The 12,876-nt window shown below is 55.9% G+C and overlaps 5 protein-coding genes across 5 annotated transcripts; 3 read left to right on the plus strand and 2 right to left on the minus strand.

Moving 5' to 3' along the window:
• Positions 1-1,236: 1,236 nt before the first annotated feature.
• psk1 (Serine/threonine-protein kinase psk1) lies at positions 1,237-2,817 on the minus strand (the record flags this gene model as incomplete). Its single annotated transcript, XM_032020116.1, has 1 exon — positions 1,237-2,817. One exon carries the CDS (start codon positions 2,815-2,817, stop codon positions 1,237-1,239), a length of 1,581 nt encoding a protein of 526 aa, XP_031882826.1.
• Positions 2,818-4,983: 2,166 nt separating this feature from the next.
• Positions 4,984-6,911, minus strand: CGGC5_v000827 (putative transporter; the record flags this gene model as incomplete). The annotated part of the gene is made up of 5 exons (XM_032020115.1): positions 4,984-5,431; positions 5,495-6,274; positions 6,325-6,398; positions 6,610-6,631; positions 6,688-6,911. 5 exons carry the CDS (start codon positions 6,909-6,911, stop codon positions 4,984-4,986), a joined length of 1,548 nt encoding a protein of 515 aa, XP_031882827.1.
• A 931-nt stretch (positions 6,912-7,842) lies between these two features.
• TOXG (Alanine racemase TOXG) lies at positions 7,843-9,045 on the plus strand (the record flags this gene model as incomplete). Its single annotated transcript, XM_032020113.1, has 2 exons — positions 7,843-7,915; positions 7,982-9,045. 2 exons carry the CDS (start codon positions 7,843-7,845, stop codon positions 9,043-9,045), a joined length of 1,137 nt encoding a protein of 378 aa, XP_031882931.1.
• A 413-nt stretch (positions 9,046-9,458) lies between these two features.
• On the plus strand, positions 9,459-11,000 carry CGGC5_v000829 (putative WD repeat-containing protein; the record flags this gene model as incomplete). The annotated part of the gene is made up of 1 exon (XM_032020112.1): positions 9,459-11,000. One exon carries the CDS (start codon positions 9,459-9,461, stop codon positions 10,998-11,000), a length of 1,542 nt encoding a protein of 513 aa, XP_031882823.1.
• Positions 11,001-11,371: 371 nt separating this feature from the next.
• pch1 (Cyclin pch1) lies at positions 11,372-12,824 on the plus strand (the record flags this gene model as incomplete). The annotated part of the gene is made up of 2 exons (XM_032020111.1): positions 11,372-11,839; positions 11,985-12,824. The coding sequence occupies 2 exons, from the start codon at positions 11,372-11,374 to the stop codon at positions 12,822-12,824; spliced, it is 1,308 nt and encodes a 435-aa protein (XP_031882898.1).
• Positions 12,825-12,876: the final 52 nt, after the last annotated feature.

The raw sequence follows: 12,876 nt of genomic DNA on the forward strand, positions 1-12,876 counted from the left end.
CAGACCTCTGTTGGCCATTTTTGCTCATGCATCCGAAGTCCAGTAACAAGTGTACACGCATCGTCACCTCAAGGCATAATCAAGCATAACTTCTCTAGCCCGTGAAACACGAGACCAACTGGAAAATTAAGAAAGAGGAAGGTTAAGATTGAGAAAGACCCTTCCTAGTCTTTAGCAAGTCGGAGACGGAGGAGGACAAAAAGTTAAGAAATCCTTCCTCATGCGTAAGGTACGGACGGAAAAGATCCGAAATGCCCGAACGAAACGAACGTGCGCCTGCGCCGCCGTTTGGTTTGCTTCTGGAGCTTCGCCTCTGCTAGTCGTCACAGTCGTCAGCCCAGCAGAATCCGAACTTGTCAAAGACGAGCTGACGCCGCAAGCCTACCGGAACACCGAAGGGGGAGGAGGGAAGGTGAGCTCACCGAGACAGCCCCCCGAAAACGACGACGACGACGATGATGACGGCCCGCAGGCACGGTAAGTCATCATCCGGCTCCAACGTCCTTTGGGGGACAGAAATCTGACCGCGGATGCCGTGGGCCGCGGTTCCTCTCAGTCGTTCATCTCCACGTCAAGCAAACCGTGGCTTCGTGACACCGACGCGGTGAGCCGAGTCCCGTTGAAGGATGAACAGAGTTGGGCCAGATGTGTTTCTTATGCAAGACCGCCGCTTCGCTGGCCCGTTTGCCGGAGCCGACGGTTCGTGGAGAGACTCCCCCTCGTTGACATCAGATCTGCCCTGAATGAAGTCCCTAGCCAGCATCGGGGTCATGGAACCTACGGATCGCCCACAAGAAAAGGGGTGATTGGGGCCATGGAAGCAAAGGAGGACTTTAACAATTTTGCGCATGAGGAAAAGCCTGGTTTTCACCATAAGAAAAGTCAAAAGCTCGTATATATTTCCCATGACGATACTGAACTGAATAGCAACTGATCTAATGCCCGTGATTAGACGGACTATTCCCCGAGTTTAAACGTCTCGAGATGCTCTCGACGAAAGACACCCCCTTCCTCGAATTATACACACTGCCGAATCGGGTTGTAAGGTCGGGGGCTCTGCATTTAAATCAAAAGAGGGCGTCGGCTCAAATAATTCCATGCTGACCGGTCTGTGCCGCGGTCGTTTGCTCAAACTTTTCCCATCCTAACACTGCGCACAAGTATATTCTCGCACCAAAAGAGAAAACGCCATTGCTCTGTGCTGCCCATCTTGTCTAGGTCTCTGTCTCTCTCTCTCTAGACCTCTGTAGTGAATCTAAACGCGTGACTCTCTAGCAAGCTGCTCGACGCGACGTAGCTGAAGCCTCCGAACGGGTCATCCTCCTTACCCGACAACGCGCTCCAGTGGTCCTTGGAGGTCACCACAGGGCTCAGCGACAGGTCGGTGAACTCGGGCGCAAAGTTCTCGGCCAGCTCCGGGTCGGTGATCAACGGCTGGATAGGGGGCTCGACCTCTCTGGCGGCAAGCTTCTTCCAGTCGATCTTGCGGAAGAAGCGGTGGCCCTTCATGATCTGCAGGTCCTTGGGCATGTTGGCGCCCAGGCGCTTCTTGGGGTCCTTCTTGAGGAGGCGCGTCAAGAGATCCTTCGCATCCGGGCTGAGGAAGTAAGGCATGACGAGCTTCTGCTTGACAATGTTCTGCTGGATCTTAGCGTGGTTTCCGCCGCGGAACGGCGGGTTGCCCGTCATCAGATCAAAGCCAAGCGCGCCAAAGGACCACCAGTCGACGGCCTTGCCGTACTTCTGCCCATTAATCACCTCGGGAGCCATGTACTCCACGGTGCCAAGCATGGAGTTGCAGTGATCCTCAGAGGGGTCGACGGCAACCTTGGACAGACCAAAGTCGGTAAGCAGCAGATGACCCTCGGCATCTAGCAGGCAGTTCTCCGGCTTCAGGTCGCGGTAGACAACGCCAAGGCTGCTGTGCAGGTAGGAGATGGCCAGAAGCATCTCCGCCATGTAGAAGGCCGCGACGGGTTCGGCGAACATCTTTTCCATGTTGAGATGCGTGAAAAGCTCGCCGCCCTGTCCGTACTCGAGGATCAAGTACAGCTTCTCATGGTCCTGGAAGGCGTAGTACAGGTTGACGACAAAGGGGTGTCGGTTGACCGACTCGAGGATTTGACGCTCCGTCTTAGTCTGTTCAATGAGCTTCTTGTGCACCGTCAGGGACGCCTTCTTGAACTGCTTCTGGGCGTAGAGACGCCCAGTGTTGCGCTGCTTGACCAACAGCACAGTTCCATACGTGCCCTTGCCCAGGCAGCGCAGAGGCTCAAAGTCGCCAGCCGTCATCTTGCGCGCAGGCGCGTTGCCGCCCTCGATGGGAATGATGTTGCCGGTGCGCTCGCGCACGCTCTCGTCGACATAGTCGTGCGTCAAGTTGATCTCATAGCTCGTGGAGCCGCTCTCAGAGCGCTCGCTGCCGGCCTCACTCTGGGTCCCGTCGTTGCTTCCGGTGCGGCTCATGGCAGCGCTGCGGATGCCCAAGCCGTTCTCGCCGTGGCCGTTGCGAGTGACAACGGTGCTCATGGTGCTTGTGCGAGAGGAGGTGTCGAGGCTGAGGGGCTCCATCTGCATGCGGAGCTTGGCGATGCCGGACACGGCCGGGGAAGAGGCGCCGCGCATGATGGGGCTGCAGTTGGCGCTGACGACGTCGTCGATGCGGCCGGGGCGAGCGGCGCGCTTCGACTTGACGGAGAGAGGGGGAGTAGCGCAGACGGCGCCGACACCATATTCGTCGTCCTCGTCGCCGGAGGTGACGGGGGTGTTTTGGAAGCCGCGCACCGTGTTGAGTGCGGGCGTCGCCTTGGCAATCATGGTTCCGGTGGTTTTGAGGGTTTTTTATGGAGGTCGCTCCTTGTAGTAGTGAATATTGCCCGTAAACGAGGGGCGCGCGGGGGCTCTCCGCTCGCGCCCGAAACTGGCGGTGGTCTTCACTTTCGTGGGTTGTTTAAATGGGAAGCACAAGGAGCGTGCCTCGTCGTCGCTCGGGATCAGCGCGCGGCTCGGATCCGTAGTTTCGCTGGGTCTTCTTGTGGCTCGGATATCGCATCTGACGGCGGAAGAATGAGCAGTAGTTGTCGTAAGAATCTTTCTTATTATGCATTGGGTGGCGGTCGGTTTCTGGGTAAGTGTGGTGAATGTGGGAAATGGTTGTCTTCACCAAAATGGTGGTGTTGAAGGGAGGAAAAGGGAAAGGAGGAAAGTCGAAACAGGGCCTGGCGGGATGAATTCAAGAAAATTCAGCCCGCCTTGCCCGCCCGCCCATGCTGCCCGTCCAGGCCTTTCCTTACCCGAGCCTGGGGTCTGGAGGGGAGAATGGGACGGGACAGGCCACCACTGCAGACAAAGTACCCTGTCCTGCGGCGCTTCCCCTGTAATCAGGTACCTGCCCAGGTGGTTCCCGCACGGAAGCCAACCAACCACGACAGGTCCAGTCAGCCGGCGAGTGACTTTTCGCCCTTCACATGGGCGGCTTAGAGGGGAGGATTGGCGTGCGGAAGCCAAAATACTCGGGCACCACCCGCGCTGGGTCTTCAATTTCGGGCCTTGTCATTGGGCAGGCGCGGCAGGCGCAGGGGCTAGCACCTTCTTGCCCTGCTCGACTCAGCCCAAACATGTATTCTGGGTTTCTTTTTTTCCTTTTTTTCTTTGGTTTTTTTTCCCAGCGCCGCGGGGCTTTGACATTTCAGGCTTGTTCCTGCTTGCATCTAAATGCCACCAATTTAATTCGCTACCAGCCCCTTCTGCAGTCTCACCTCTGCCGCCTGTCGATGCACTCCAGGCCTCAGGTACCTGCCTATCCATCTCAAATACCTGCCTGCCTCATCTGTATTCATGGCCGGGTAGCAGCGGGGATCAGCATGTCACCCTCCACTGCTATTGCCGAAAGCGGTGGACGGCGTCAGCGGAGCGGGAAGGTCCCAATCTGTGAATCGCTGCATGCCTGATGTGACAGTCAAGGGGACCACTGGCCTGCGGTCTTGTGGTGCTCTGTTGTTGGAGGCTTTGCAAGAGGCACACACAAACACCACCACCTGACCGTTGCGTTACCCGGTTGTGGAGGCTGGTCAGGAATCCTTCGAAAAACCGGGCCTCGCCTTGCCTGGCCCCCCTCTAAAAGGTGCGGAAATTGGGAGCGAAGAAGGGGCTCGACGAGGATGATGACGTCCGCGGATTGTCACCGACTTGTGGGGTGCCCCGTGCCTGGGTGGTCTGACAACGGTCTTGTTCATACAAACCTGTACATAATAGCGTCCGCGGCCGCTAATTTTGCCTGAAATTTGCTATTTTTATGCGCTGCCATCTCCCTGCCCTGCCCGCCCATTAAGGCACCTCAAGGGGGAAAACAGGAGGAAACACCAACAAGGCCGTCGGGAATGTTTGCTGGCGCGCAAGACCGTCTGAACAAAGGAGCCCCCGAGGCGCGCATCGAGGAGAGAAGAAATGAGAGTTTGAGGCATGTCTCGGAGACAGCGACGCTTCAGAAACATGGGAATGCGAGATGCGACACTGGCCCGAGATGAGATGCCGTCCAGTCTTAGTCAGGTCGCGCAAAGGGCGTGGTCCGGACTCCGCCAAAGCGTTCCTCACTGCCAATAGATGCAACCTGAATTCTTGCGACTCAGCTTCTCTCAGCGTGTTGCATCGAAAATGTTTGGCCTCGCAGGATCCAGCTCTCTAAATGAGGCGGATCCAGGATTCAGCTGAAAGTGCAAGAAATGCAAACAGCATCCATCACATCACACACAAACACATGTTCGTCGCAGCAACAAAGCAACCACCACGAACACAAACTTCTCCACTGGTTCCCACTGAATAAGCTGCTGTGATTTCCCGCTATCAACCCTGTTGAAACTTGGAAGACGAACGCTTCTCCAGAGTCACATGGCCGATTAAATAAGCAACCAAACTACAACTCTCCCAAATGCCGTCACTTTTTTTTGGTCTCTTTATGCACTTTTGCATAATTACACCGGAAGCTCAGTTCGCCTCGACGTTCGTTCTGTAATGCGTCTCGAGACTAAACCTCGCAAAGGGGCTCCTCTGTCTCAACCGCTTGCTGAACCGGAAGAAGATCCACGGCGTTATGCAGAACACAGCCGCCAGTCCCGCAAGAACCGTCCCGGCATAGTTGGCATTCAATGCGCCGTACATCTCGTGGGCCACGAGCGGCATCAGACCCGACGCGACCGCCCTCACCAGGGCCAGCCCCGAGAAAGCCGACGCCGAGTACAGCAGGTAGGAATCCGCGAGGTACCCGCTCAGCGTGTGGCTCGTCTCATTGGCGGCGAATCCGACGAGAACAAGTGACATCGTGGGCACGATCCAGTGGACGCCTCCGACGAGAGGCGGGATGGTCCACGCGAACCATGCCAGTCCGATGGCCTGGGCGGGTGCTGCGAAGGCGAAGCCCATGATCTTGTCTTCCCTGGACGAAACAGTCAGCTTGTTTTTCCCCTCGTCAATGACTGAAATCGATGCGGAATCTCACGGTTGGACGGGGACTTGCTTGCGCTGACAGTCCCGAACGACCTTCATATCCCAAAGGCGAGGCAGAAAGGTGAAGAGAACCCCCACGGCGATGGCCAGGAACGGCAGTGAGGCTTGCGTCCTGGTAAAGCCGAGTGAGACGTAGACTATCGTGAGCGCCTCCGTGAACAGATAGATCATGCTCCAGGACGACGCCGAGATGAGGGCGACCATGATGACCAGAGGCTCAGTGAGCAATATCCTCGCCGGCCTGACGACGCTGATCTGCACCAGAGCTCTCCAGTCGGGCGCCTCGTCCGGGTTGTGCCAGCTCAACTCCTGGACCTCGGTCTCTTTCCTGATATCTCGGATTATGCGGCCTAGCAACAGGCTGGGCCTGCTCTCCTTGATCCCGAGGAGTGCAACGGAAAGAACTCCGGTGACGATGGCCGCGCTGTTGAAGATCCACCGCCAGCCGAGGGCGTCGGAGATGTAAGCGGCGTAGACGGGCCCCATGCACAACCCGATTACGGCCCCGGCGTTCCACAGGACGATGATCCAGACCCGGCGCTTGGTGTTGAACATGTCCTCCACGCTGCCGGCGATGACCACGGACGGGACGGCGGATGCGAGGCCTGCGATGAAGCGGCCAACGTAGACTGCAGAGGGTGAATGCGATACGCCCGTGAGGAGGCAGGAAAAGCAGAATGCGGCGCAGGATACGAGGTAGGGGATCCGACGGCCGTAGAGCTCCGAGAATGGAGGTATCAAGAAGCCTGCGACGGCTTGGCCAAGCTGATACCTGTTTCTCATGAGTTTACCAGCGCGCTGCACGAGGCCTCTCAGACTTACATGAGGGTGAAGCCAACCAATGATGCTTGGCGACTGAGTCCATACTCTGGCCCAGCTTCAGCAGCCGCCACGGCCTGTGCAGGAATAAGTTTAGCATGTCTCTAACTGGATTCCTATCCCGCTTCGAACCCGCTGGCTTTTGGAAATGAAAACATCGCGCTCCAGTGCAGAGAATTAAGCATATAGCGGTGGATTCTGCTTCAGGGCATATTGCTACGCCGTCGGATCCTGCCGATCTGCGGGCCGCTTCTGCTTATGACGGGGCAAGATTTGGACGTGACATACTCCGGTTGTGCTTATGACGGTGCTGACCGATGTTAGACTGGGCTATACTGTGGTGCATATAATAACGGACAGCCTTACGTATAGAATTCAAAGAAGATGATGATCACGGTGTCGAACGCCTTTCTGGAGAGAGGCCAATTCCGGGGATGCGTCTTGCAGTCTCGTTTCCAATTGATGAGTCCGTCGGTTTGTCTCTCGACACCGTAGCGTGCTAGAACGGCGGATTCGTCGGTTTCCCGGACGGCAAGCTTGCTCTTCTCGACAACGAGCTCTTCAGAGCTGGAGGCCTCGATAATGGCCATCTTCCCCGGTAGACGGTTGAAACAAAGGCCTGGATGGCATCACAGAGCGACAAAGAGTATGAAAGATCACGAGAAGTCGACCAGAGAAGAACATACACGCTGGCTTTAGCAGAAGGATATCAAGGCCCTTCTTGAATTATCTAAGATGGGTTCCCGCATCAGCTACTGACGAGGCCACACCCAGAGAGCACCATTCACCCCAGACAGACATCTCACTCGCATGTACCGTCCTAAACCAGAATCCAGCTTTCCAGCTCGCTTAGAAAACGAAACCGCCTCGGATCTAGAGTATGGCAACCCATCGGAATACCAGTACTGGACTCGAGCATTCTCGCGCCTCTTCCCATTGTTCATTTTTGAGGCTATTGAAAGGATTGCATGCTGCATGTGAGACCTTTGATGGTTACATCTGCCATAAGCACTTACGATGCTGGCCGCTGGGTCTGCCGTCCAATCGGGCCACAACCTCCTGGCCGTTCTTGCGATCTACACGGACCAGGCCAGAGTCGAGTCCGAGCCTGGAGGCTAGCGTGACAACGCCGTTTTGGGTAGATCTATCTCGCGAATTGAGCCTTTTCGGGAGCTAAGCCTCCCCCTGTCTTCCTGGAGGATTATTCAGCTAAGGTGTGTTTGTTGGCGAGTTGATAGGTCACTGAACGAGGGAGGTGATCGGTGTTGAGATTATTGTAAGTCTGCCTGTGTTATGTGCTGACGGCGGTGTGATGAATACCCCGGCCCGAGCCGGATATCGCGAATGGTGGAGGAGTTTATTTACCTAGTGTGACCCTCAAAGAAGGGAGGCCGATCTCAACTGTGACTGTGAACTTGAGATATGCAGTATCGACTTGTCGACTAGCCCCTGGTTCAGTTGTTGTATCTGTCGTCCAGAATCGTACGTCTGCGAGAGCATTTCAAGTCTAGGCCCAAAGCCATGCCGAGCGACGAGGAAAACCCAGTGCTTTGGGGCTCGCCCGCGCAAACAGGCGCGGCCTTCGATTTCCGAAGTAAGTCCCAGCCGGAGTCCAACCGAGGAGGGGGCATTTGACCCGGTTCTTACGCTGTCATTGTAGGCGACGTGGTCACGACTCCATCCCAAGGCATGCTCTTGGCCATCGCTCGCACGACCCTCCACGACGATGTTTACGGTGAGGATTCAACAACGAAAAACTTCGAGGAGGAAATGGCCAAGACATGTGGCCACGAAAGCGCGGCTTTCGTCCTCTCGGGTACCATGGCGAACCAGCTTGCCATCCGCTCACTCCTGCACCAACCGCCGCATGCCGTCCTTGCCGACGCCAGCGCGCACATCATACATTGGGAGGCCGGTGGCGTAGCGCACTTGTCGGGTGCGATGGTTCAAGCGATCCGTCCTCTGAATGGTCTTTACCTTACCATCGAGGACGTCAAGAAGCATGCTGTCCTGACGGCCGATGTACACAAATGCCCCACGCGGGTCGTCAGCATCGAGAACACCAGTTCCGGGGTGGTTATACCCCTGGCGGAGTTACAGAGAATCAAAGCGTGGGCTTCAACGCATGAGGTTGCCGTTCACATGGATGGAGCTCGTCTCTGGGAGGCTGTATCAGCAGGTGCGGGCGCGTTGGACGACTTTGGAAAGTGTTGTGACGTCTTGACGCTCGATTTTAGCAAAAACCTCGGTGCTCCTATGGGTGCCATGGTGCTGGGCCCGTCCGAGTTGATCCAGAGACTGAAACGAGTCCGGAAGAGCATTGGAGGTGGCATGAGACAGGCTGGTGTTCTGGCTGCGGCAGCTCGGCAGGCGGTTGTCGAGAACTTTGGGTTGGGAGGCAGAGATACCAAGAGGGTCTTGAGGACTAGTCATGTTCTAGCAGAGAGGGTTGGGAGGATGTGGATAGAGAGAGGGGGGAGGTTACTAAAGCCTGTCGAGACCAACATGGCCTGGTTGGATCTCAAGAGCTGCAACATAGAATTCAAGGAATGGAATGATCTCGGGAAAAGGAACGGAATCAAGCTCGACGGGAAGAGGGTTGTGCTGCATCATCAGATTGATGAGATGGCCATGGAGCGTCTGGCTACGGTGATGAATGCAGCAGCCCTTGGTCATGTTGCAGAGGGCGGAATTGTGAGTGGTACTCCCAGAGCTCGGCTGTGAGCTGTGTAATATCTAGAATTCCAAGGGGTTTGAGGAAATTTTGAGATGACTTCGATGTCCTGGTCTGCACTTGTACAAGGACAATCGTTGAGCTGGAGTGAAGTGAACATGAAGGAGTACAAGCCGGCCCCACTCCCGTTGATATCCGTTGCTTGCCCAAACGCGACCTGTCAGCTTACCTAATCAGAAATTTTCCAGTGCAGCTGGCGCGACTGTAACCTTTGCATGAAGCTCGACCTTGGAAGGCAACCAGCTACCTATCACCACCCAGAGACGACCACCCTCAGGCTGCCATTGGCCGCAGTTATTTCGTTCGCTCAACTTCTCGTTCTTCGAATTTCTGTCCTTATTTGATACTCTACCTATTTTCGCAGCTGATTCCTGGGGCCGCGACAGCCCCCGTTCCGCCCAAGATGATGCATCCGTCGCGACAGGCCTATGTGGAGGAGGCCATGGACGAGGACAGAGGAATCGCGCTCGAGGACATTCCCGTCGACCATGACTACGAGATCCCTTCTGCGGCGTCCGGCGTGGCGCCTGAGAAAGCCTCCGCCGTTCTGGCGCAGATGGAGAGGAAAAAGCTGGCCGCTAGCATCGCGGTGCCTACCGACGACAACCGAGTGCGCGCGAGGCTCAGAGAGCTGGGCGAACCCATAACACTATTCGGAGAGGGCAAGCCTGAACGACGAGACCGTTTGAGGAACCTACTTGCTATTCAAAAGGAGATGGACGATGTCGATGTCGAGATGCAGGAGGCTGGAGACGAAGACGCGGATGACCAAGACGAAGAATTCTATACCCCGGGAGGCCCAGCACTGTTACAAGCACGTATCGATATCGTTAAATACTCGCTCCCCAGAGCGAGGAGACGAGTCCAGTTTCAAAAAGCAGAGTCGACAATCCCCTTGCGCACGCACGTCAAGTTCCGAAAACAGATTAAGGAGAAGTTGGAGGGCTTCGAGCTTCAGGGCAGTCAAACAGCTGGCGACCGAAATGTCAGCATGACGAGGTTATCACCCAATGGAGAGATTGTCGCGGTGGGCAACTGGGGAGGAGGTCTGAAACTCATCGAGGTGCCCAGCCTGGAGCAGAAGATGAACCTGCGAGGACATACCAACAAGATCAGCGGTCTCTCATGGTATCCGGGCTCTACGCTGCCCGAATCCAATGTGTCTCCCAGCACTGTCAATCTCGCGTCTGGAGGAGCCGAAGGTGTGGTGCATCTGTGGGGACTCGAACAGGACACACCGCTGTCGACGCTCTCTGGTCATAGTGCTCGCGTCTCCCGTGTCGAGTTCCATCCCTCTGGAAGGTATGTGGCATCTGCCTCAGACGACACGACATGGAGACTCTGGGACGTGGAGACCACCGCGGAGCTGTTGCTCCAAGAAGGTCATTCGAGAGGTGTTTATGCAGTGAGCTTCAACGCGGATGGCTCCCTTTTGGCCAGCGCCGGCCTGGACAGCATTGGTCGCATCTGGGACTTGCGATCAGGACGGACAGTCATGATTCTGGACGAGCACATCCAACCGATATACGCCCTCGACTGGGGATCGGATGGACACCGAGTGCTGTCAGGATCGGCAGACGGCTGGGTCAAGTGTTGGGACGTTCGGAAGGTTCAGAGGACGGCAAACCTGGGAGCTCACACAAAGGCCGTGTCTGATCTCAGGTGGTTCAAGGGAACGGACGACCCGATTGATGGGCATCCACCGGGGGTTGACGAGAGCGGTGCGCAGCAGCCCAAGAAGGCCGGCACATTTTTCGTATCTGGTGGATTTGATGCCAAGGTCAAGATCTTCTCGGCGGACAACTGGGGAGTCATCCAGACTCTTAGTGGACATGCCGGTCCGGTTTCCAGTGTGGACGTGAGCAGAGACGGAAAGTGGATTGTCAGTGGAGGGCATGACCGGACGGTGAAGCTCTGGGGTCGCAATGACGGCGAGGGAATCTAGACAGGCCACCCGGCAGGTTGCGAAAATAGAGGCCCAATAGAATAACGAGATACCCATGCATCAAAATAAAGGCAAGGAGCTTCAGTGACCGCAGGTTCTTAAACTGGACTAAGAGAGCCACTGCGACAGCAATGCACGGGCCAAGTCAAGGGTCTTAAATGGCTACCCAAGGTCACGTGGAAGTCAAATTCGCGATTAGATAACGCGACTCAAACAGGACCCAAAATCCACTACTCCTGCAAGGCCAAGGTACTGCATCATCCAACTCCATCTCGAACTTTGCGACAGCGCGCGCCACCTTCCCATGACCAATTTATCTTTTTGCACAACGCCAATCGCCGAAACAAAATCACCTTAGCACAACCGCGGCGATGGCCAGCATCGATCGCTATCGGCCGTCAAGAGAGGCCTACCAGCCGCCTACTCTCCCTCCAGGTCCTCCGCGGCCAGATCGGCAGTCGAGATCTCCTGCGCGTCGCCTGGACGTTCCGCCAGCTGTTCCATCTCCCCCGACACACTCTTCGCGAACCTCACCGCCTCGACCGCTTTCACAACGAGATGCGCGATCGCCACAGCGCTCAAGGGCGCAAAGCCCGTCTGGGCCCCCACCCAATCAGTGGTACTTCACTAACGACGAGGCACTGAGCACGCCGAGCGTTTTGGATGGAATTTCCCCGGCGGAAGAACGACTTCGACGCGCAAAAGGTGTTAACTTCATCTACCAAGCCGGCGTCCTGCTCGATCTGCCCCAGATCACTCTTTGGGTTGCGGGCGTCTTCTTCCATCGATTCTATATGCGATACAGTATGGTTGAGGAGAAGGGCGGCATTCACCATTATGTGAGATATTTCCGCTGCTCCCTTTGCTTCCGTTACGATCCAGCTCGGGTCTGACGAGTGTCAGACGCAGACGTCCCTTCCCAGATCCAAGCGAGGAACTCAGAAAGCCCAAGCCGAACCAGAACTAACAGACTCGGTCGAACAGAACATTGCTGCTACAGCTCTCTTCCTTGCGAACAAGACAGAAGAGAATTGCCGTAAAACGAAAGAAATCATCATTACCGTTGCAAAAGTCGCGCAGAAGAACCCGAAGCTCATGATTGATGAAATGAGCAAGGAATACTGGCGCTGGAGGGACAGCATCCTGGCATACGAAGAACTTATGCTGGAGCTGCTTACTTTTGACCTCATGGTCGACAATCCCTATCAGCGGCTATTCGAACTGCTGGGCCAGCTCGACATTGTCCACAATAAGCACTTGCGCCAGTCGGCATGGGCCTGGTGCAACGACGCCTGCCTCACCTCGATCCCTCTCCTGCTTGAGGCTCGCGATGTAGCCATCTGCGCCATATTCTTTGCCAGTGTGCATACTAAGAATAAGATTGAAGACGTCAACGGCGAACCATGGTGGAAGGCCCTGAAGGGCAACGAGAGGAAATGCACTCGCGCGATTGATATCATGCAACAATTCTACACGGAGAACCCGCTTAGGAAGCAGAACCCATCTCTGCCTTCGCCGGCCTTCGACCTGGAGAACACGAGACAGCCGAGAGACCCCATGAGCCAGGATGCGCTTTCATCAACGGCAGGTACGCCCTTCGAACTTGACAGGGGAACGCAAAGTCCCAGGGCTCGCATCAATGGCCGTGATGATGTCACCAATACCGAATCTGGATCACAGGCTACTCTCAAGGAGCCGGAAAGAGCGAATGGTAACGGCGCCGTATCTCCAGGCAAGAGGAAGGAGGTTGAGTCAGACTCTGAGGGTCGGGACCAGAAGCGCGCGAGACTATCAGATGAGGATGAGGGAGAGGTCCTGGATTAAAATACCGGGGCAGAATGAGGATCATCAATTTGAATATTGTAATTATTTAGGG

This window comes from Colletotrichum fructicola (assembly GCF_000319635.2).
Source record: "Colletotrichum fructicola Nara gc5 chromosome Unknown KSG_Nara_v1_contig01, whole genome shotgun sequence".
NCBI lineage: Eukaryota > Fungi > Ascomycota > Sordariomycetes > Glomerellales > Glomerellaceae > Colletotrichum > Colletotrichum fructicola.